We start from the raw sequence: 26,707 nt of genomic DNA, 5'->3' as shown, positions 1-26,707 counted from the left end.
ACTTTTATATACAAGTCTTTATTTGAAATAACAATTATTATAAATTGTATTGTTGTTTGCATATTAAAATATATTTATGTTAAGAAAGAAAAGTGTGTACCTCATTCTTGTTGGCAGATATTATAAATTTAACTCATATCGACATTCAATTAGCTTCTAAATTAAAATTAAAGTTTCAAACTATTTCAAATTGTAATATGTAACATAATAAATCATAGACTCGTCCGAGATAAATTATAATACGTAACAATTCTCACTGCCAACTCTTGATCTACTCTTTGACCAACGAATATTAGGATTGATATCCCATTATAACACCTCCACGGCTGAAGGAGCTAACACGTTTGGCTGAACGAAGGTTCGAACCCGCGACCCTCAGATTGCGAGAGAAACGCCCCTAGTGAAATCGGATGATTTGAGTATAATGTCCAGAGCTGGAAAAACTAACAACAAACGAGTTTTTCACACCAACAGTTTTTATTAGGTTTTGAAATAATGAACATAGACTTGTACGATTCAAGTCATCAAAAATATCCTAGAATATATAAAGAAATTTGAACTTAAATCACTTCTTGGCACTGTTTGAAAGCAGGGCTCCGATACGCGATACAGCGCCATCTGTGTCTAACGTGGAGTTACTATTTGGGAAGAACTTTGGAGCAAATTCTACCGGTAGATTATAGTATCTAGCAGTTCGTTTCAACACACTGACTGATATAAAGCACAGACAGCAGTGGGTGGGGATAAAAACAACCAGATAGAAACACTACTAATTTTAATGTCGGTGATTTCCTCACAGTTCTGATCAGATCTTACGGTACATGAGGTCATTCTCTACCAACATGATGGTCCAAAATAGGCATGGCACCTCTCTAAAGTGTCTTGTTTTTAGTTCTTAAACTAGCCACTATAAAAACCGCTAAATATTTTTAAGTCGGTAATCACGTATCTTTTAACAGTACTAGATGGTCACCTGTTGTTTTTTAACTAGACACAGCTCAATTAACGTGACTGTGTTGTTTTACTACAGAGGCGGGGACGTTGGTAGAACTGGACATGTTGTGAGAAATCGAATTAGACATTGGTATAATACCAGTTTGATTAGAGTACTATATAGAGTACTCTATATTAGAGTACTAAACCTAAAGACAACAGAATGGGCGATTAGAGGAACATGACATGGCCGAACTCTGACCGTAAGGGGACATCATTACCATTCATAAAGTAAAATATTAAACAACCTGAGCTTGGACTTGATATTGTACAGATATTGCAAATTCCAGATGCAGGATCTCAAAACTTTTGTCGGACTTAAAATCGAATTATAAATCAAATATGGGTATTTTTTTTCATCAGAACTGTGGGAAGTCACGACCGCATCTAGTAACTGCTTTGGCCAGTAAGTAGTTTGGTCGTCAATGTGTTGAAACTGCCTGATTGGTTGATCTTATCTTTGGGCATGCCAAACGCATTAATGTCATGACTCTTAGAATCAGGAATTGTGTACAGCTGGTGATGAATCGGCTTATGCTCTTTTGGTTGTTTGTTTTTTTCTTCTTGCTGTAACATCTGGTACGTAGGAGACAGGGTGATGTCAGAAGCTTTCTGTATCTTGGTGCCAGCCTTGGTACCTGTTTGACCACTAGCAGAAGTAAAGCAGAGTTACACAGACAACAAATACAGTCACGGTCATAAACCAAACAACACTTTTCACTTGCAACTGCCTAGAAATAGTTTCTTTACTTACTGTTGTATAGGTTTATCTACGTCTTCAAACCTGCATTTTATGGGGAAAATACCCGTATTGACGAAGAGATATAACTAAGTTTTAGGTAGCACAGAACTTGTGAGACTTAGGTGAGATGACGAAACAAACAATTTTAAATAAAAATACTTGTATTTCTATCAAGTGTTTATAGAGTGTATCAGACTAAAGTTCTTTGTCAAGTGAACAACTTGTGATGGCGTTTCGGTCTTCAGAATTACAAGCATCATCAAACCTGATTAAGTGAGGAACTGGTTATAAACTCACAGTATCCACCGATACACTGACTTACTTGTCAGACTTTGTAACGTTAGGAATGTTGTTAAAACACATGGAGAATTGTCTCTCGCAATAAACATACAGTTAGTCGACTTACTTATGATAGTTTTCATAAGACTTGAAGGTGTAACCAACATTACGGGGCATGTGTGAACGTTCGTGTATCATATCCAAACCTTACTAGAAACTATAAATAATTTAAATAATTCAAAATACTTTGATATTAATGTATGTAACAACTGAACTAGAGATATAGAACAAATGTATGTAACAACTGAACTACAGATATAGAACTGATGTAACAACTGAACTACAGATATAGAACTAATGTAACAACTGAAGTAGAGATATAGAACTACTGTATGTAACATTTGAAGTACAGAACAAATGTATTTAACAACTGAACTACAGATATAGAACTAATGTAACAACTGAACTACAGATATAGAACTAATGTATGTAACAACTGAACTAGAGATGTAAAACAAATGTTTGTAACAACTGAACTAGACATATAAAGCTAATGTATGTAGTAAAACAACACGAAATAAATGACTTTCTTGCACAAGTATTTGATCAAAATGTTTTACTTACAAAAGAATTCCTGTCTGGCCTTGTAGAGTATCGGCTAAAGATTGTTTAGAGTACATGTTGATTGGTGTATTATACTGACGATGTAAGACTTTAGAACCCGAGTTTGAACCAGAAATTCCCGAATCAGGAGTTGGTGTTCGACCAGGGCTTAAAGAAGCGGGTGAAAATCCAGCCCCTTTCACAGTTTCCTGCACCTTGATTGGATCATTAACTGCTAATATATTAACTATAAAATTAAATTGAAAATGATATATGCATACTTAGAAGCTTGGAATTTTGAAAGAAGATGTAATGATTTATCTGTTTGATAAAAATTGTTCTAGAAACACACGAAATGTACAAAATATTATTTAAAAAAACTTTGAGTAGCATATAAACGGAAGACTAAATCATACTGATATAGAAATAGCTGTGATTGTTTTTTGGACATTTTAGTAAAGAAGACATCAGCATGGAGACTAAAGCAAAATAATTACTAAAAACACATCTGTAAATTGTAATTATGTCTCTCCACAAAAACCACACTTGAAGAAAATATTTACACTAACTAAATAAATGTTTATCATAAAATACCATAAACGTAGTGATTACTATTTGATATCCAGATCCAGGTGTTTAATATAATGTGATATGTTAAATATACTTATCAGTGTAACATATCTAGCTCCAAATGTCTAATATCATATAACTTGTTAAAAATACTAAACGAGTGTCACAAACCTAGCTTCAGTTGTTTAATATCATGTGACATGTTAAATATACTTATCACTGTGACACATCTAGTTCCTAATGTCTAATATCATGTAACGTGTTAAATATACTTATCAGCATTACATATTTAGCTCCAAGTGTCTAATATCATGTAACATGTTAAATATACTTATCAGTGCCACATGTCTAGTTCCAAGTGTCTAATATCATGTGATATGTTAAACATATTTATAAGTGTCACATATCTAGCTCCTAATGTCTAATATCATGTAACATGTTAAATATACTTATCAGTGCCACATGTCTAGTTCCAAGTGTCTAATATCATGTGATATGTTAAACATATTTATAAGTGTCACATATCTAGCTCCAAATGTCTAATATCATATATGTTAAATATACTTATTAGTGTCGCATATCTAGTTCCAAGTGTCTAATATCATGTAATATGTTAAACATATTTATAAGTGTCACATATCTAGCTCCAAATGTCTAATATCATGTATGTTAAATATACTTATTAGTGTCGCATATCTAGTTCCAAGTGTCTAATATCATGTAATATGTTAAACATATTTATAAGTGTCACATATCTAGCTCCAAATATCTAATATCATATATGTTAAATATACTTATCAGTGCCACATGTCTAGTTCCAAATGTCTAATATCGTGTAATATATTAAACATATTTATAAGTGTCACATATCTAGCTCCAAATATCTAATATCATATATGTTAAATATACTTATCAGTGCCACATGTCTAGTTCCAAGTGTCTAATATCATGTAATATATTAAACATATTTATAAGTGTCACATATCTAACTCCAAATGTCTAATATCATATATGTTAAATATACTTATAAGTGTCACATATCTAGTTCCAAGTGTCTAACATAATGTAATATGTTAAACATAGTTATCAGTAACACATATCTTGCTCCAAGTGTTTAATATTACCATTTCACTACTAAGAATTCTAAAACCCTTATGTTCTTCATTCATTACCTTAGCCAACATCATGGCATCGTATATACGATTGGGAGATGGAGTGGGTTTCTTCCAATTTGGGTCGTGGACATGTCGAAGGTATGAGCCAATGGGGATATCGTGTCTCGGTTTGGCTTTAGGGAAGACCAACTGGACTGTTCGGTAGGCCTGACATGAAATTAGAATTGCCTTAATCTGATATCTTACTATTCATGAGAAGTAAAAGGTTTGAAGGCCATGCCTTTTAAGTTAGGCAGTAAAATTGACTTTCTGTGTGTGTTTACTTAAAGAAGGGTTTATTAAAAAAACAACAGTTTTGTGACTAAACATTATAGAATATATAAAATAATTATAAAACTAGCAAACAAAAGGAACACTATAGCCATATTCTATGTCACTGGTATTTTCTCTAATATATCTTATATTAATAATTTCTACATCATATTACCAGTACTTCTGTATTTTCATCTACAATAACTTAGTGAACACGGGCAATAAAATCACCTTCATTAAAGCTATTTTGTTTCATGTCTTAAACAAAAAAAATATAACTTTAAGTCACTAATTCTCAAGTTAAATGTGAGTGAATCTTATTATTCTGTGTTTTTAAATCAGGTATCTTACAGATTTTGCCATCAAAATTAACAAATTATTTTGTGATAACTAACATTTCTCCCTGAATACCCATGATATAAACAGCTGTAAAGAATGTACAAACCTGATGTGTTATATCTATAATAAGGATATAAACATCTGTATGATATATACAAACCTGGTTCTGTATTATATCTATAATAAGGATATAAACATCTGTATGATATATACAAACCTGGTTCTGTATTATATCTATAATAAGGATATAAACATTTGTATGATATATACAAACCTGGTTCTGTATTATATCTATAATAAGGATATAAACATTTGTATGATATATACAAACCTGGTTCTGTATTATATCTATAATAAGGATATAAACATCTGTATGATATATACAAACCTGGTTCTGTATTATATCTATAATAAGGATATAAACATTTGTATGATATATACAAACCTGGTTCTGTATTATATCTATAATAAGGATATAAACATTTGTATGATATATACAAACCTGGTTCTGTATTATATCTATAATAAGGATATAAACATTTGTATGATATATACAAACCTGGTTCTGTATTATATCATGCTCCTTTTGTTGTTCGTTCATATATTCTTGTCGTTCGTAATCAGCAAAGGTTTGTGGTTCAGGATGTTGTGTTTGATATTCTGAAATTATTTTGGTCGTGGGTAAACCGATAGGGGTCGTTGGAGTGGAAGAAACGAAGAATCCTGCAGGTTTGGGCTGAAAAGCAGGGGAAACAGCATTGGCCAAAGGATGACCAGTGTCCATAGGATTAGGTGTGCCGGGGGTTGTGACAGAGGAACAAGCTCCCCCTGCCAACCTAAAGAAAAAAATATATAACAACATTTAAGTTACAGGCCTATTGTATACAATGATGTAAGTACGTAATCAAAGCATAGACGGTTGTGTGGGTAGCTGGTGAACAGGTTGACAGACAGAGATATATTGACAAATCAAATCTCATGAAACTCTAATGTAACATACATAATTAAATAATAAATACATAATTGTTGTAACTGACAAAGTGAACGTTTGGTATATTTTTTTTATACAAATACAACCTCTTACTCTACAAAATCAAGATACTTTTGGTAATAGTTCTTAACAGTCTGGGAGAATATCACTACAGAGCAGATGTGAGTCCTGAACAATTTGGAAATTGTTACACATCACAAGCTGTAGTGAATATTCTGATATGGTACTTATTACACACCACAAGATGTATTACATGTCCTGGTATGGTACTTGTTACACACTACTAGCTCTACTGAATATTCCAGCATGGTGGTTATTACACACCTCAAGATGTATTGAATGTCTTGATGTGGTACTTATTACACACCATAAACTGTATTGAATATTCCAGTGTGGTACTTGTTACACTCCACAAGATGTATTAAATGTCTTAGTGTGGTAGTTGTTACACTCCACAAGATGTATTAAATGTCTTAGTGTGGTACTTGTTACACTACACAAGATGTATTAAATGTCTTAGTGTGGTACTTGTTACACTCCACAAGATGTATTAAATGTCTTAGTGTGGTACTTGTTACACTCCACAAGATGTATTAAATGTCTTAGTGTGGTACTTGTTACACTACACAAGATGTATTAAATGTCTTAGTGTGGTACTTGTTACACTACAGAAGATGTATTAAATGTTTTAATGTGGTACTTGTTACACTCCACAAGATGTATTAAATGTCTTAGTGTTGTACTTGTTACACTCCACAAGATGTAATAAATGTCTTAGTGTGGTACTTGTTACACTACACAAGATGTATTAAATGTCTTAGTGTGGTAGTTGTTACACTACACAAGATGTATTAAATGTCTTAGTGTGGTACTTGTTACACTCCACAAGATGTATTAAATGTCTTAATGTGGTACTTGTTACACTACACAAGATGTGTTAAATGTCCTAGTGTGGTACTTGTTTCACATTACATGATATATTAGATGTCCGAGTGTAGTACTTGATACATACCACGTGACGTATTAAATACCTAGTGAGGTACTTATTACACATTACAAGTCGGATTTGCTCAAGGCTTTACCCAATACTTAAAAGAGTTTCAGGTCATATCTAAATTAAGTAATATACTAATACTAAATATTTGGTCAGATAAAATTAACATAAAAATTACAATTCATGTTGTATATTTATTATAGTAACAGTTTACGTTACATGTATATGTACTCACCGTCACAACTACAACAGTTCACGGACTGCTATACACTCACTATCGCAACGGTACACTGTTACACTTCGCGAGGTAGCAAGTAGATATTGTGAACAACCCGTCGCTGTCTACGTGTAACGTTAAAACTATCCACTTGTGAGAATAACAACACCATTCACAGTATAATAAACTGCAGGCACTTGTACGAGTGCTTATGAAATGTGCAACACAGAAAGCGTCTTCTAACGACACTATAAACAAAAGTATCTTCAATTAAGTCGATTAGGACACTCCAAACACTTTTGAAATATTAAGTGTTCTATACCAATGTTTACCCAGCACGATTAAGTCGACTGTTTACGGTCCCAAACAATGTCAAAACAAGGGTAAAATGTAAGCAGACAGGAGTAGACATTCGAACATATACTAATATATATCCAAAAACGGTTGTTTGGGTTGAGAAAATATTTTACATTGAAGAGCGAACAACGTTTCGACCTTCTTCGGTCATCGTCAGGTTACTTCAATATTTTAAATTACTTTATGTTTAAAGTATCTTTCTGTGGTACTTTAATATTTTAATTTCTTCACGTTTAAACTATCTTTCTGTGGTACTTCAATATTCTTAATTTTATGTTTAAAGTATCGTTCTGTGGTACTTTAATATTTTTATTTTTAAAGTACCCATCTGTGGTACTTTAACATTTTTAATTTTATTCTAATATAATATGACACGTCGCTCATCATTAATATTCAGTTTTGTGGAGGAGGTAGATATTGTTACGGGAATATTGCCAGTTTACGAAAGTGACATTTTTTTACATGTGTTTAACGTTTAAATATGTAAAAAGACTGACTGAATATATTGGCTCACATAAATCTTCAAGTCTGGATATTAATTTTCTGTAACCCTAGCAAACACTCAAATACTGGTGTTAATAGCAAACACTCTAATACTTGTGTTAATAGTAGACATTCAAATACTGGTGTTAATAGATATTGTTTTATTTGGATGTTATTTTTCTTTAACTAATTATTCTTAAATCAAGTACTAGTGTTAACAGATATTTTTTTAATTCTGGTTAACATTCAGCTACTGGTGTTAATAAATATTATTTGTGTTTAACTCTGGTAGACATTCAAGTACTGGTGTTAACAGTTATTCTTTTATTTGGCTATTCTTTGTGTTTGGGTCTTGCAGACTTTAAGGTACTGGTGTTAATTATTGAGTTTATCTCTGGTAGGCATCCATTTACTGGTGTTAATAAATAGTTTCAACCAAAAAGTTCTGTCTTTACCTCTGAACAACCAGCTTCAGTGTATTACCAGATTTGACAATGATGTCATGAGCCTCTTGGTGAGTAAGTCGATTAGCATCTCGACCCCCTATCCTCATGATAACATCTCCCCTGTGAAGTTCCCCTTCTGATGGGCTTCCAAGAAAGACCTGCAAATAGGAACAAAGTCTTCCAATCCAAAAAACAATACAATTGCCAATCAAAACAAGAATATCACTAGTCACAAACCACCATAATGTAGTTTTATTGTCCATTAAACCGAAATGTTATGTTTACAACAGTGGTTACAAAACCTGGTGGGAGACTCTTTGTTTCATAGTTTTTCCATGTAAAGGTGAAATATTCACATACACTGTAGAATATCTGGCTGTGAGCGGTACTTTGCTTTACCAGTGTTTTAATGTGATTCGTTGGTTAAAACTGAAAATCAAAGAACATTCGGTAATAGATAATTGGTTTTATTCAATTAAACCAATACAGTCTTAAAGCCTCAGCAATATAAGTAACGATTTTAATATGTTAGGCCTAATGAATATTAAATTGGAAGCAATACTCACCGAAACAGCTATAGAACATTACCACCTAACACTTTTAGAACTGAACACCCAACTGTTATTTGTTCTTACATGAGGACTTTTGGCAATAGATTCTTTAATTATAAGAAAATAACATGAAACTTAACAAATCAAGAGTCATAATATTGTGTCGTCTAAATAAGTATGTAACTAATATCGTAACTGACGAAGATTTACGAGAAGAGGTCCTAAGTTTCTGTAATCCTCTAAAATGAATTTAAAATTGTGAAAATAAATAATTATTGCATCACCTGGTCATATTTTGCATAAATGAAGTAAGAAAGAAAACTTAAGACTAATAGTACTTACTAAATGGCTGAATAACGGTAAATAAGTAATTAGTAAAGCCTAATATACATACTTCAAAAATTCATCATTAAGAAGTTATCGCTCAATTTCATTTTCAAATATTAACTATATCATTACTACTGCAGGTAAATCAGGTAACAAGTTTGTTTTTATATGTAAACGTTTCATATTTTTATGTTAAGAACTAGATATTAATTTCACATATTACAACTTTCCAGTAAAATATTTTATAAATACGTTAAAATCGATATAGAAAGTACGACAGATAAAAAACACTACAATTTTATAAACAAACCCTTAGTGTACATTTGGTTAAATTTTCATGCTACATAAAACAGGTAAGGTTAGTAACAACATTAAAAGATGAAACTTTGTATCTATCAAAGAGCATTAGAAGATGAAACTTTGTATCTATCAAAGAGCATTAGAAGATGAAACTTTGTATCTATCAAAGAACATTAGAAGATGAAACTTTGTATCTATCAAAGAACATTAGAAGATGAAACTTTGTACTTTGTATCTATCAAAGAACATTAGAAGATGAAACTTTGTATCTATCAAAGAACATTAGAAGATGAAACTTTGTATCTATCAAAGAACATTAGAAGATGAAACTTTGTATCTATCAAAGAACATTAGAAGACGAAACTCTGTATCTATCAAAGAACATTAGAAGAAATGAATTACTTTGTTTTTTATGAAGATAATGGTCTGAAATACGTTAAAAAAGAAGTTAATGAAATACCGTAGTGTTATCAAACTGAAAACAGGTGTTAATCACTTTATTTTGTTTGTGTTAGAGCTAAACCTCTTTGGGCTATCTGCTATGTCTACCCTGGGGAATTGAACTCCGATGTTAACGTTGTTCCACCGGGGAGGCAGTAATTCGTTTGTTGTAATCGGTAATTAAATTAAATGTAAAGAGGAAATTACAAACTTTAAAACATCCGATAGATTGATAGAAACATCCGATGTGATTAATAATTTTGCTTTACAATTTCACAAACACGATTTGTTAATGATACATATTTTGTGTTATGTTGTATACATTTGTTGTTAACAATAAATTTTTTTTTCTTCTTGTAGTTGAAATAAAATATTTGATGGGGTTAAGTTTTAAATTTCCACCAAGTCGAGCAATAAGTGTTTTATTTTAGTTTTACCTCGAATTTAAAGTGAATGTTTCATCATAAATTAGGCTAAAAACCATCCATAGCCTCCTGTGATTCTTTATAAGATATTCGGAGTCCAGGAAGACATGTAGTACTGATTCTTGCTGCGTGTGTTGTATTTTTATAGACAGAAATGATTGAGGCAAGTACTAAAACAACTTAACGTAGCCTTAACGGTGTAGAGTACACCAGTGGAGAAAACACAAAACATGATTTCCCTCGCATGAGTAGCACTTTGAAAGTTTCTATTTATTCCTTTTGTCGACAATTCTTATGTTTGTCAGGTTTTCCGACAGAAAACTATTGTTAAATCCTAGAAGCTTGTGTTACATAGACTACAGAAGGATATTGTTAAATTTTAGAAGCTTGTGTTACATACACCACAGAAGGCTATTGTCCAAGCTAAGAATATTGTACCACAGAAACAACAGAAGGCTATTGTCATAGCTTAGAAGCTTGTGTTACATAGACTACAGAAGGCTTTTGTTAAATTTTAGAAGCTTGTGTTACATAAACAATAGAAGGCTATTGTCAAAGCTTAGAAGCTTGTGTTACGGAAACTACATAGAACTATTAGTAAATAATGGAAGTTTTTAATTAAGTTATTGTAACATATATTGATTTACATCAGAGAAAACTGTGTTTATTTATATATATATATATGTAATAATGGCTGCTATGACTAAAGAAAGCTGTATGTTGAGGAGCGAACAGTGTTTCGACGTTTTTTGATCATCGAAGAAGGTCGAAACGCTGTTCGCTCCTCTACATAGTGCTTTCTCTATCCATACCAGCTGTTTTTAGATATATAATCTTCTCTACAAGTGGGTTTTCTCGTCATTACGGATTGTTTTATTTTGGAATAATTAAGACTGTTTTCTTCAAAAGTGGTTGTTTTCGTTAGGATAATGGAAATTATGTTTCAATTAAAGACGGTAATCTTTAGATTACATTTGCACAAAATAATCTTTATTTACAGACATGCTTTATGAAGAACTGATTAGTTCTGGAAGATGAAGGATAAAAAATATTCCACAGTTGAATATAAAAAATAAACATATTTTAGTCTCAGAGTTTATAATTATACGAACGTGAAACAACACAACAATGATATGTTTCATACAAAATATTACTTTTAATATGAATTTTAATTATAAAGCATTTTAATCTTATATCAGTTGGATTAAAATGTCGTGAAATATAATTCATATAACATAACCAATCAAACCATAAGAGGACAGTTCCTTGCTTAAGAACAGGTAATATATGTGTAACAACATTCGAAAGAGTTACAAAATGGAACTTAAAACTAAGGAAGTTCGAGTCATCTTGAAACGTAGAACTGAGGAAAGTTCGAGACACCTTGAAATATAGAAGTGAGGAAAGTTTGAGTCTTCTTGAAACATAAAACTAAGGAAAGTTCGAGTCGCCTTGAAATATAGAACTGAGGAAAGTTCGAGACACCTTGAAATATAGAAGTGAGGAAAGTTCGAGTCTTCTTGAAACATAAAACTAAGGAAAGTTCGAGTCGCCTTGAAATATAGAACTGAGGAAAGTTCGAGTCATCTTGAAATATACAGTCATGTGAAAAAGTTAGGACACCCTATGAAAGTCTGTGTATTTTTGTAACATTTTTGGATATATAGATATTTAATCTCAATTTTAATAATACTGAGAGATTATAGGAATATAACTAAACTATTAAAACTGAAGAAAAGACTTTTCAAGATCTTCTGTAAATGTAATTCTACAAAAATGCATACTCTAACTGAGGAAAAGCTGAGGCACCCTATCCCCTAATAGCTAGTATTACCCCCTTTGGCTGAAATAACTGCAGTGAGACGCTTCTTGTAGCCATCTACCAATCTCTAACATCGGTCTGAAGAAAGTTTCTCCTCAATGCAGAATTATTTCAGCTGTGAGATGTTTGAGGGCGTTTTTGCATGTACAGCCCGTTTCAACTCACTCCACAGCATCTCAATGGGATTAAGATCTGGGCTTTGACTCGGCCATTCCAGGACTCTCCATTTCTTAGTTTTCTGCCAGTCCTTGGTGGATTTACTGGTATATTTTGGGTCATTGTCGTGTTGCAGGGTCCAGTTCCGCTTCAGCTTTAATTTTCGTACAGATGGTCTCACATGATCCTCAAGCACTCTCTGATACATAGAAGAATTCATGGTGGATTCTGTGATTGTGAGCTGTCCAGGTCCTGCTGCTGCAAAGCAGGCCCAAACCATGACACTTCCACCTCCATGCTTCACAGTCGGTATGAGGTTCTTTTCCTGTAATGCTGTATTTGGTTTACGCCAAACATGTCCTCTGTTCTGGTGTCCAAATAATTAAATTTTGGACTCATCTGTCCAAAGAACATTATTCCAGACGTCCTTGTCTTTGTCTACATTCTCTCTGGCAAACTTCAGTTTAGCCTTGATGTTTCTCTTAGAGAGCAAAGGTTTCCTCCTTGCACACCTCCCATGCAAGTTAAACTTGTGCAGTCTCTTTCTGATTGTAGAGGCATGCACTTTCACATCAACAGCTGCCAGAGGCTGCTGTAGGTCCCGTGATGATATGTTTGGGTGTTTGGAGACCTCTTTTAGCATCTTGCGGTCTGCTGTCGGGGTGAACTTGCTTGGATGACCAGACCTGGGGATGTTGGCAGTTGTTTTGAAAGCCTTCCACTTGTTGACTATTTTCCGGACAGTGGAATGGCTGATTTCAAAATCTTTTGGGATCTTTTTAAATCCCTTACCAGACTCATAAGCTGCTACAATTTTCTTTCTGATGGCTCACTCTCACTTCAACAGTCAGGAACACACCAAACTAAATGTCTGAGGTATAAGTAGGGAAAACCTCATTCAAAATGCTGAGTAACGATCCTCTAATCATGTGCACCTGGTGTGATAAACCTATGTGTGAGTTGAACCATTTTAAGTGGGAATAAATGTGGGGGTGTCCTAACTTTTTCCTCAATTAGAATATGCATTTTGGTTGAATTATATTTACAGAAGATCTTGAAAAGTCTTTTCTTCAGTTTTAATTGTTTAGCTATATTCCTATAATATTTCAGTATTGTTAAAATTGAGATTAAATATCTATATATCAAAAAATGTTACAAAATACACAGACTTTCATTGGGTGTCCTAACTCTTTCACATGACTGTAGAGTGAAGAAAATTAGAGTCTTCTTAAAACATAAAACTGAGGAAAGTTCGAGTCATCTCACTTTATCAACATCATGACACTGTTCTTTCTCTTAAAAAATATTTTCAACAACGTGTAGTTGTGCTATCTCTTCTACAAAGAAATATCCTCAGCAATATGTCGTTGCGCTTTCTCTCCCTTAAAAAAATATCCTCGCTAATATATTATTGTGCCATCTCTCCCTTAAAGAAATATCCTTACCAATATGTCATTGCTTACCGAAATCCACTTAATAATTACATTCTGCTTGACCAATTCTATTATTAATAGTTATAGTTTTATATATTCTCTTCATAGTTTACATACAGCTCCTAATAAACGTTTAAAATTCTCTCAATATGTTTATTTCTTCATATTTATTGTGTAGCCTTTCGGCTACAAGTGAATTACCAGACTACTTCTGGGATCAGTATGAATGATGAGGTACTGCCAGTTCGGTTGGATGGCTGCCTGTCGTAATATAAATTATAAACAGGTGAGTGTATTACGTTGCTCTTTGTTTTCATTCAATGATGGGGTAACAATCTCCTTAATTATAATTTCCTTGATTATATTCTCTGTTTTCATAACTATTTCCAAATATATTGTGACTGAACGAGCAGCTGTTATTTCCAACATGGCGATATTACGTCGTTAAAATATGTTTATTTAAATACACTAGTTATTGGTGACCAATAAGTCAAAACCATGTGGAATTTAACAGTCAGAGAGATACAAACTTAGCAGACGTTAAGTAAAGATTCCTTGTGGTCAAACAGTCACATGCGTAGCAGCCAATGGTCAGTAAAGTCGAAAGAGCCAAAAGGTATAATTATGAGTGGAACGTAAGGACTAGTAAAATGTTATCAAAGAGTTGGCTATTTGTAAGTCAGAACATCTGTGTTCGCTATTCCTTAGGTCATAACCTGTAGGCACAAAGAGAATATGGTCAGCATCAGACGAAAATGGTCAAGAAGTCAAAATTATAACTAGTTCACGTCATAGAGAAATTACGTTATGTAACACAAATTTTGTTCTTGGATAGTATGTGTTATTTCTTAAATTCTTATGCTATAAAAGTACAGAAAATTACCATTATTCCCTTAACTTTGCTTTTGTGACATGGATAATGAAATTTAGAAATTAACCTATTTTCTGTGTAAAAACAGGCAAATTTGCACATTTTCATTTACATAAGTCTGAATAAAACAACTTATGAATCAAGATTTACATGTATTTATACTGAAATTATACAAAAATGAACAAAAACGTTTAGAAGTGAGAAGTTTTTCGAGATTTGTGACTGTAATGTAAATCACTTTCACGTATTAGCCTCCAAATATAGTCTCCCATCATGTTTTCGTCATATGCTCCCAGATCACAAAAGCAAAGTGTGAAGAGACAAATAGGTCTTTTCCATTTACTTTAAGCATAAGCAATTGGGAAATAACACTTTATGTCCAGGAGCAAGAAAAAGTAAACATTTTGTTACACAGTGTTAGTCGTTGAAGAAATACAAGTACGTGGTTGAGTGAAAGGATACAAGTCGTTCAGCGAGTTGAAATCAGTATAAAATAGCATACCGTTGCAAATGTAACTGAGTACTGAAAAATATTGTAGTCTATTACAGGAGGCACTGTGATGTCATTGCTAAACCGTAATGGCAATTCCTATATAAAGTTACAAATCAATAAATATATTCAAAATGTGTTCACTGCTCATGCGTAAACTGTTAGTTCTGTAAACTAGGTGAATATGGGTGTGTATGTGTGTTTTTTAAAACAAAGTCACATTGGGCTATCTGCTGTGTTCAACGAAGAGAACCGTTGTAAATCCGGAGATTTACCTCTGGCCCGGGCCCGGCATGGCCAAGTGCGTTAAGGCGTGCGACTCGTAATCCGAGGGTCGCGGGTTCGCATCCCCGTCGCGCCAAACATGCTCGCCCTTTCAGCAGTGGGCCGTTATAATGTTACGGTCAATCCTACTATTCGGTGGTAAAAGAGTAGCCCAAGAGTTGGCGGTGGGTGGTGATGACTAGCTGCCTTACCTCTAGTCTTACACTGCAAAAGTAGGGACGGCTAGCTCAGATAGCCCTCGAGTAGCTTTGTGCGAAATTAAAAATCAAACAAACAAAACCTCTGGCCCAGCGGGTAATGGTTGGATATGGAGGGTTAAGAGAAGGTTTACTCACCCCGTAAGAACCTAGGAAACACTTGAAATTATTCTACGGATAAACCTTTATTTAAACTGTGTGACTTTACATCAATGACTGATAGAAAACGGTACATACAGAATGATATTGTAGCTTGTCTGCAATTTAAGTTCTGATTGACTTGTGAACTTATTTCTTTATATGTTTATTAAACTCATGTATAACGTGGGAAGTTTCAGCTAAGTATATAGTTTCTACTAACTATAACTCTCAATGCTTGTGTTTTGACATAAACTATTCCGATGACAGATTAATCTATATCTGGGTCAGTGACCTCCAGGTTATGAGAAGAACGACTAGTATTTTGGAGTTTGGAGAGGTACCAAGCTGCGACGGTAAGCACGCTAGAATCGTATTATGTTCATGAAATTCGAGATGCAAAACATTCGTGACGTTTATTCGATTTAAATTAGTAAAGTGACTCTTGTCTCGATAGTGTTTATAACATAATGTTCCTTTTAAACTCGCTGCTAAGAGATTTTTTTGTTATGCTCAAACCTAAAAGGAAGAAGGGGTTTTTAAAATTAGCTTACACAGCGCGTGATCCTTTTTAGGTAAAAACAAACTTTTTACGTTTAAATTTCCGTATTTCCTTTCACAAACACCGTTCTCTTTAGTGGCCACTCCATATTTTGCCAGTTTCCAGTTCTTGTCTATAAACTGATCTCTTCAGTAACCTCTCTTCTTCAGACTCATATTCAGAACCGCTAGAGAGCGCTATTCATACAGCATTGCTATCAGTTAGTCATCTGTAAGCTTGAGATAATATAACGCTCGAATAAGGGGTTTTATCAAATAACCGTTTCAGATTTGAGTTTAGGACAAATAAACGTATTACTTTAATGACTACCTGGTAAATAAACATTTTTTCCAATGCACGGAAAACAGTTACAACTATTTGATTAAAACAGAAGAGAAACTTTCCGTGAGAATTCTGCTGCCATGGTTAAAATAAAACTGGAAAGATAACATAAGTGTTGCTAGTATTCACAAATATTAAATACTCTCTCTCTCTAATTTAGGAGAAAAAAATAAGAGAGAAGGCAGCTAGTCATAATCACCCACCACCAACTCTGGATTGCTCTTTTACAAACGAACAGTGAGATTGAACGTCATATTTTTACGCCTCGACGACTGAAAGGGCGTTCATGTTTGGTAAGGCGGGGTTCCAACATGTGACCCTCAGATTTCGAGTCAAGGGCCCTAATTACCTAGCCCAATAAACTCGACTAGCTACATCAAACAATAAATCGATAAAATGTTTGTTTTTACCTAAACAACAATAACAAAAATGCAGTTTATCTTTTAAAATATTAAGATGTTATTTTATTCAAACTCTCCGGAAGTGTCACACTAGGGGTTGGAGGATGGAACGAGCATGGCCAAGCGCGTAAGGCGTGCGACTCGTAATCCGAGGGTCGCGGTTTCGCGCCCGCGTCGCGCTAAACACGCTCGCCCTCCCAGCCGTGGGGGCGTATAATGTGACGGTCAATCCCACTATTCGTTGGTAAAAGAGTAGCCCAAGAGTTGGCGGTGGATGGCGATGACTAGCTGCCTTCTCTCTAGTCTTACACTGCTAAATTAGGGACGGCTAGCACAGATAGCCCTCAAGTAGCTTTGTGCAAAATTCCAAAAAACAAAAAAACAAACAAAACAGGATGGAACGGGAAGCCTACCCCTTCAGCACGGAAGTTTCTAGTCAAGTTGTATTAGCACAAAAAACACAAGTTACTTCATAACCTAAATACACCAACTGAAATGTCTCCTCCCACACACACACCCTAAAAAAGTGAAATTACGCCCCTAAACAAACTTAAACATTTTGATCAACTGGGTTTCGAAACGGGTTTTGCATGTCAAGTTGCTACTTCAAATAGCCGATTTAAATATTTTCACTTTTTATTTTTCGAAGACGTTTTTATATGTTTAAAAATCGATTCGGGCAAAATTAAGTTTGGTCGTTAGTTTATAAAGCGATACCAAACCTTTATGAAATAATATATATATATGTTACGAGCGTTGTTGTTGTTTTGAATTTCGCACAAAGCTACTCGAGGGCTATCTGTGCTAGCCGTCCCTAATTTAGCAGTGTAAGACTAGAGAGAAGGCAGCTAGTCATCGCCATCCACCGCCAACTCTTGGGCTACTCTTTTACCAACGAATAGTGGGATTGACCGTAACATTATAACGCCCCCACGGCTGGGAGAGCGAGCATGTTTGGCGCGACTCGGGCGCGAACCCGTGACCCTCAGATTACGAAGCGCACGCCTTAACGCGCTTGGCCATGCCAGGCCCTAATTGGTTCAGAACAGCTGATACAAATAACTTCTCAGAACTTTAATTATGAAAGCAAATAAACACAGAACTGAGTGTGGTGAAAGAGTTTGAGTTTCGTCAGCCTGAAAAGCCTTTTAAGTTTAACATGTTTATTTTAACTGCAAAGTTTCGCCACGTTTACCTCGCATCTTCAGGTGGGAAACAAGAACTGAGGATAAGTCTGGCGAAACGTTGTGAATGAAATAAAACTTTTAAAAACACAGTTTATTAATTTGTTTTAGAACGCTTATTAAATGTATAGCCTTTTGTAACCAGGTAAAAAAATATTTACTTTCACATATGGCTAAAATATATTGTACAATGTACAATTTTGCGGCACAACTTTTGTTTAAAAACTGGGGAACATGTCCCCCGTAAAATCACGCCTATCAATATGCATATTAAGGAATATAAACAATCACATGTTCGTAATCTCTCTATGTGAGACAAGTAAAGTACACGTTTGTTCTGTAAAATATTTCGAACAATCAAATATAACACAAGTAATTGACTCTGGTTTTGCAAACCGTAAGCAACAAATTTTAACTGATATTGGCGAAGCCACATCTTACTCTAGTAGAATCTAATTTTACTAATAAACTTAGTACCAAAACTGTTAACTTTATTAAGATATGCATATACGTATATCAGAGTAATTTTATTTGGAATTACCCTCGGTATGGACTTCCAGATCTCTCAAAGAATCTCGCGCATGCGCAAGGAAGGAAATCATGAACGGTTCAAGTTACTATTAACGTTATTTGGCCATGGCATCGTCGAGAGCATGCGCACTGCTGAACTAGAGATCGAATACATCCAAAAATAGGTTACTGTACTTTGTAGCTGTAGAAGATATTGTCGCCGTTTCCTGTTAGTAAATAAGTTTTAATGGAGAAGTGATTTAACTTATTTGACATATACTTATGGAAATGTTTTGACTAAACCGAACATAAACGAAACATTTGGTCAGAAAAAGGTTGTTTTTGAGCGTAGTAACATAATAATCATTAAGCCTTATCTCGTTGTTGTACAAAAACAAAAAATGAATGATTAATCAAACTAAAACGTGAACAAAATTAAAAGAGCATTCAAATTCCCAAATTACGTGTAATTAGGTTGTTGAACCCTAAAAATACGGTTAAACCGCAATGAATCCGTATCAAGCTGCAGTTCGTATAATTAAAACTGACAATTTATACCAAATAAAGTTAATTTGTAATCCTTAAAAATCAGTTTTTGAAGTTTTCTAATGTGTAAATTAGCTAAAGTCATTTTTTGTCTAATAAATAGAAATACAAAACCAGTTTTAGCCTGATAAATATGAAAAAACAAAAATAACCAAAATTTATTAAGATGAAATACCTAGTTTTCTTTTGAAAATTTTCTGCGGTGAATTGAATCTTGGTTGTCTGTTTGTTTGTTGTTGTTTTTTAATTTCGCGCAAATCTGCTCGAGGGCTGTCTGTGATAGCCGTCCATAGTTTAGCAGTGTAAGATTAGAGGGAAGGCAGCTAGCTATCAGCACCCACCGCCATTTCTTGGGCTACTCTTTTACCAACGAATAATGGAATTGACCGTCACATTATAACGTCTCTACGGCTGAAAGGGCGAGCATGTTTGGTGCGACGGGGATTCGAACCCGTAACCTTCAGATTACGAGTCGAACGCCTTTACTTACCTGGCCACGGTGGGCTGAATATTAGTTGAAATACCTCCTAAGTTGGCTTGCCTTGGTCACTTTCCGGGCGTTTTAAGCTCATTGTTTGGTCGCTTGAGAGACCCCACTTTCTGCAATGTCTCAGCGGCACGTCTGAAGTTTTATAAGACTAAATACAGGCATTAAATATAAACAGTTGACTGGATTGACTTTGAAAATGTTCCTAAATTTGTGGATGCATTTTTCTTTGAGTAGCAGAGAGACAAACGTTCTCGATTCGTTAGAGACATAACCAAAATATATTGGTCGTTATGAACCAAATTATTGAGACTAGACAACAAAAACAGGTTTAAAATTTCGAAAGTTTTCTTTTAAAGGCTTCAATTTCAATAACGATAGAAAATTAACTTCTATACTAGCGACTTGTTTTCAGAAACCTGATACGTCTGCATGTTATTTAACCCTAAATGAAAGGTTTGAGATTCAAGGTACAACTGCCACAGCCTTTTACACTGTGCCATTATACATGTAATCGATGTATCAACTATTTACTTTGTCCGATATTGTTGATTTATCGACTGTTACTTATGGAGAGAAATTAATCAGATCCAGTAATGTCCAGAAACAATATTCAGAACATAACTGTGGATATTCTGTGTTCTATGACATCTAAATATAACACTTCAACAACCGTTCTTATCTTCTATAACATCCAGATATAACACTTCAACAACAATTCTTATGTTCTATAACACCAGATATAACGCTTCAACAATCCTTTTTATGTTCTATAACATCCAAATATAACACTTCAACAACAGATATTATGTTCCATAACATTCCCGTACAACACTTCAACAACCATTCTTATGTATTTTAACACTCAAATATAACATTCTTATGTCCTATACCATCCAGATATAACACTTCAACAACTGTCCTTACGTTCTGTGACATCCCTTCATAACACTTAAGTAATTCTTTTTATATTCTATAACATCCAGTTACAATACTTCAACAACCGTTCTAATGTTTATATCATCCGAATATAACACATTACCAAACGTTTTTATGTATTATAACACCAGTTATAACACTTTAACGCCCCTTATTATGTTCCATAACATCAAGTATGACAAGTGAACAACAGCTTTTACGTTGTTTAACATCCAAATATAGCACTTCAACAACCGATCTTACATAGTATAACATCCAGATATAACACCTCAACAACAGTTTTAATGTACATTAACATCCATATATAACACTTCAACAAGCGTTCTTATGTTCTATTAAATTTCTTCAACGAGTTTTTATCTTCCATAACATCCGAATACAACATTACAACAAAAGTTATGTTCTATAACATACAGATGTAACACTTTAACAACCGTTCTTATGTTTTATAATATGTAGTATAACACTTCAACAATAGTTTTGATATGCTATAACATACAAGTATGAAACTTCTACAATCTTTCTTACGTACTATAACATCGACATATAACAGTTTAACAACAATTCTTATGTAATACAACATTCAGATATAACACTCGAACAACAAATTTTATGTCTTATAACATCAAGTATAACACTTCAACAACAATCATATGTAATACAACACCCAGATATAACACCTTAATAACAGTTCTTATATTCTATAACATCAAGTATAACACTTCTACAAGAGTTCTTATGTACTATAACATCCAGTGTAACACTTCAACAACAGTTCATATGTCTATAACATCCCTATATAACACTTCAACATCCGTTTCATGTGCTATACCATCCAGATATAATGCTTAACTACCGTTCTAATGTATCATAGCATCTGGATATAATGCTTCAACAACCGTTCTTATATTTTATAAAATTCAGATATAACGCCTCAACAATAGTTATTATCTGCTACAACATCCAGATACAACACTTCAATAACATTTCTTATGTTCTACAACATCCCTCTATAACACTTCAACAATTGTTCTTACGTATTATAACATCCAAGTATAACACTTCAACAATCGTTCTTATGTTCTAGAACATCCAGGTATAACACTTCAAGAACTATACTTATGTTCTGTAACATCAATCTTTTACACTTCAAAAGCCATTCTTATGTATTATTACATCCAAATATAACACTTCAACAACAGTTTTATGCACTATAACATCCAGATATCACACTACAACAACAGTTGTTAAGTATAATAATAACCACATATAGGGCTTAACAACCGTTCTTAGGTACTAAAACATGTAGATATAACTCTCGAACTACAGTTTTTTGTGTTACAACAGCAAGCTACATTGCTTGAAGAACCGTTCTTACATTCAATAACGTCCAGATACAGAATTTCAACAATAGTTAGGTGTTCTATAACATCCAAATATAAGTCCAAATATAACTGTCTTCAACGAGAGTTCTTATGTAATATCACATATAGATATAACACTTAGCAAATTTCTTACGTACTATACCACCAAGATATAACGCTTCAACATAGGTTGTATGTAATATAACATCCCACTATAACTCTTCAGCAACAGTTCTTATGTTCTACAACATACAAATATAACACCTCAACAACATTTCTTAAATTCTATAACGCTCTTCTATATATAAAGATAAAGAATTTCAACAACAGTTGTCATGTATTATAACACCCAAATATAACATTCGTATAATCTATAACATCCAGGTATAACACTTTAACGATATAATACTCAAACACTGTTTTTATGTTCTGTAAAATTTCTCAATAACACTTCAACAAACGTTCTTATACATTATAGCATCCAAATATCACACTTCAAAAGAGTTCTTATATTTTATAACATAAAATGTAACAATTCAACAACTGTTCTATGTTCTATAACTTCCAGATATAACACTTCAACAACCGTTCTTATGTTCTACAACACTTCAGCAAGAGGATTTATGTACTATTTATCTAGACATAACACTTCAACAACAGTTTTTACGTACTATAACATCCAAATACAATGCTTAACAACCGTTTTAAAGCACCGTAACACCCAGATATAACTTTTCAACTACAGTTCTTGTGTTCTATAATATCACTCTATAACACTTCAACAACCGTTTCATATGCTATAGTGTATGTAATGATATACAGTGATATAATGCTTAACACTCCTTCTTAAGTATCATAACATCTAGATATAACTCTTCAAATACAATTTCTATGTTTTACAAAAGCTAGCTATATTTCTTGAAGTACCGTTCTTATGTTCTATGACATCCAGATATAACACTTCAACAATCGTTACATGTTCTATAACATCCAAATATAACAGTTCAACCACAGTTTTATACGCTGCAACATGCAGATATAATACTTTAAAACCGTTTTTATGTTCTATAACATTCCTCTATAACACTTGAACAACCGTTCTTATATATTATAAAATCCAGATATAACACATCAATATCTGTCCTAATGTATTATAACATCCAGATATAACACTTCTACAACTGTTAAATGTCCTATAAGATCCAAATATAATACCTCAACAACAGTTCTTATCTTCTATAAAATCACTCATAAACACTTCAATAACCGTTTCATGTACTACAACATCCGGATACACTGCTGACCAAAATCTTAAGGCCAATGAACATAAAGAAAAAATATGCATTTTTGTTGTTAAACTCAACCACTTATTTGAGTAGAGCTTCGAAAGATGAAAAGGAAAAATAAAAATAAAAAAAGTTTTTAGCATTTAATAGGAAAAATGTGGACACTATAAAATTAGGCTAAATACTAGCTGTTCAAAAGTTTAAGACCATACCAAAAAGAAGTTCTAAACAGGGTAGGAAATGCCCAACAAGAGTTCTCAGTAGTGAGTTGCACGGCCGTCATTGCGAATAACTGCAAACACTCGCTTTGGCATGGTCGATAATAGCGTTTGCAGAAGGCTGGCTGGAATGTTATTCGAAGTAGTGAAGATGGCTTCACAAAGATCAAGCACTGTTTGGAATTGACGTCCATTTCTATAGACTTCCCTTTTGCCATCCATCTCCAAACATTTTCAACGGGGTTTAGTTCTGGCGAACACGCTGGATGGTCCAAAAGAATCACGTTTTTCGCCATGAAAAAGTCCTTTGTCCTGCGGGCACTGGATTGCAGCATTGTCCTGTTGAAAGATCCAGTCATTTCCACACAAGCAAGGGCCTTCAGTCAATAAGGATACTCTCTCCAACATGCTAATGTAGCCAGCTGCTGTTTGACGCCCCTGTATAATCTGAAGTTGTATTGTTCCATGGAAGGAGAAAGCACCCCATATCATGATGGAACTTCCTCTACTGTGTCGTGTAGAAAATGTCTCCGGTGGGATATCCTTATCGTGCCAGTAACGTTGGAAGCCATATGGACCATCCAGCTTAACTTTTTTCTCATCAGAGAACAAAACCTTCTTCCACTTTTCTACATCCCATGTTTGGTGCTTCTCAGCAAAGTTTAACCGAGCTCTTTCGTGGTGTGGTAGGAGGCGTGGCCTTTGAAGACGTTTACGGTTTTTAAAGCCTTTCTCTCGTAGAAGCCGTCTTATTGTTTTTGAAATGCATTCTGTGTCCGTAAGAGCCTTAATCTGGTTCGACGATCAGCTGATGTCTTGTCGGACAAACCATCAAATCCTCCTGATCAACGCCTGCGAACTTTTCTTGGGCGACCACTTGAAATTCTCTTTTCCGTATCCCTCAGGGCCTTTTAAGAAATTTTCAACAGCAGTATTACTACGCTGGATATCACCAACGGTGGCACGTTGAGAGAGACCTTGCATTTGCAGCTCGACAATTCTGCCACGTTCAAACTCCATCAACTTTTTTGTCTTTGCCATGTTTTTATCCTATTTTAAACATGAGATGTCAGTGGGACGTGTTGAAAACGCTAATGCATGAACACAAATGACTAACTTTCGTTACGTGTTTACCGATTAACGCTTCGTTTCTGTATGGTTATACACTTTTGACCAGCTAGTGTTTAGGCTAATTTCATAGTGTTCACATTTTCCCTATTAAATGCTAAAAAAGTTTTTTTATTTTTCCTTTTCTTATTGTCATCTTTCGAAGTTCTACTCAAATAAGTGGTTGAGTCTAACAACGCAAAATGCACATTTATTTCTTTATGTTCATTGGCCTTAAGATTTTGGCCAGCAGTGTATAATGCTAAACAACCGTTCTTTGGTATCATAACTAGATATTATGCTTAAACAGCAATTCTTATGCGCCATAACATCCAGGTATCACACTTCAACAACCGATACGTTTTCTATAAGATTTAAATATAACACATCAACAACAGTTCTTATGCTTTATAACACCCCTCTATAACACTTTAAAAATTGCTCTTATGTATTATAACTTCCAGATATAAGACGTCAACAACCGTTTCATATTCTATATCATCCACATATAACACTTCAACAACTGTTCTCATGTTCTATAACATCCATCTTTTACACTTCAACAAATGTTTCATGTACTATAACATCCAGATATAAATCTTCAATGACAGCTCTTACGTACTATAATATCGAGATATAGCGCTTTAACAACTGTTTTTATGTACTACAACATCCATTAATAACTATTCAATAACCATTCTTGTGTTCTATAACACGAAGTTTAAGAGTTTTAAAGTTCAATAATATCTAATTAGAACACTTAAACGACAGTTCTTATGTTCTGTAATATACAAATTTGATACTTCAACAACCGTACTTATGTTCTATAACATCCATCTTTTACACTACGAAAGTCATTCTTAAGTATTATACCATCCAAATATAACACTTCAACAACAGTAATTTATATGCAAAAACGGCTCGTTTGGGTTGAGAAAATATTTTACATAGAAGGTCGAAACGTTGTTCGCTCTTCTATGTAAAATATTTTCTCAACCCAAACGAGCCGTTTTTGCATATAAATTTCTCTACAAGTGGGTTTCTCGACATCACTTCAACAACAGTTCTTACGTATTATAGCATCCAGATATAGTGCTTTTTATGTGATATAATACCCAGATATAACGCTTTAACAACATATCTTATGTACTACAGCATCCAGATACAACACTTCAACAACAGTCCTTATGTACTATAACATTAAAATATAACACTTCAACGATGGTTGTTATCCTCTCTGACAACAAAATATACCTCTTGAAGAACCGTTCTTTTGTGAAATAATCTTTTATAACCTTTTAAATAATGTTTTATAACATCCAAGTATAACACTTCAATAACCATTCTTATGTTCTGTTACATCCCTCTACAGTACCCAACACCCATTCTTATGTACTATAACATCTAGATATAACATTCCAACAATTGTACTTATGTGCAACAACATCCAAGTATAACGATTCAATAACAGTTCATATGTTCTCTAAGATACAAATCTAACATTGCAATATCAGTTCTTATGTTTTATAAAATCACTCTATCACATTTCAACAACCGTTCTTATACATTATAGCCTCCAAATATCACACTTCAAGGACAGTTCTCATATTCTATAATATCAAATATAACACTTCAACAACAGTTCTTATGTACTATAAGATCTAAGTATAAGAATTCAATAACCGTTATTATATTCTATAACATCCGTTTATAAAACTTTAAAAAACATTCTTATGTTCTATAACATCAAGATATAACACTTGAACAAGAGTTGTATAACTTCCAGATATGACGCTTCAACAATCGTTTTATTTTCTATAATATCCTTCTGTAACACTTCAGCAAAAGGTGATGTACTATAACATTCGGACATAACACTTTAACAACAATTCTTATGTTCTATAT

The 26,707-nt window shown here is 33.8% G+C and overlaps 1 protein-coding gene across 5 annotated transcripts in view; it reads right to left on the bottom strand.

Annotated features, from left to right (window-relative positions):
• Positions 1-458: 458 nt before the first annotated feature.
• LOC143256203 (PDZ and LIM domain protein 3-like) overlaps positions 459-26,707 on the bottom strand; it is a 41,363-nt gene continuing 15,114 nt past the window's right edge. For 2 of the 5 annotated variants that reach the window (XM_076513078.1, XM_076513081.1), the window contains 5 exons: positions 8,451-8,599; positions 5,513-5,789; positions 4,360-4,509; positions 2,639-2,826; positions 459-1,642 (listed from right to left, as the gene is read on the bottom strand). In XM_076513078.1, the coding sequence (XP_076369193.1) occupies positions 1,381-1,642; positions 2,639-2,826; positions 4,360-4,509; positions 5,513-5,789; positions 8,451-8,599 (1,026 nt within the window). In that variant the 3' untranslated portion in view covers positions 459-1,380. Of the gene's footprint in view, positions 1,643-2,638; positions 2,833-4,359; positions 4,510-5,512; positions 5,790-8,450; positions 8,600-9,007; positions 9,142-26,707 lie in introns of those variants that run through there. The other 3 variants (XM_076513077.1, XM_076513079.1, XM_076513080.1) reach the window with 2 other exon arrangements.

This window comes from Tachypleus tridentatus, chromosome 7 (assembly GCF_004210375.1).
Source record: "Tachypleus tridentatus isolate NWPU-2018 chromosome 7, ASM421037v1, whole genome shotgun sequence".
In the NCBI taxonomy this organism is placed as follows: domain Eukaryota; kingdom Metazoa; phylum Arthropoda; class Merostomata; order Xiphosura; family Limulidae; genus Tachypleus; species Tachypleus tridentatus.
The sequence above is the reverse complement of the archived record's forward strand: the minus strand, read 5'-3'. Positions and strand labels throughout refer to the sequence as shown.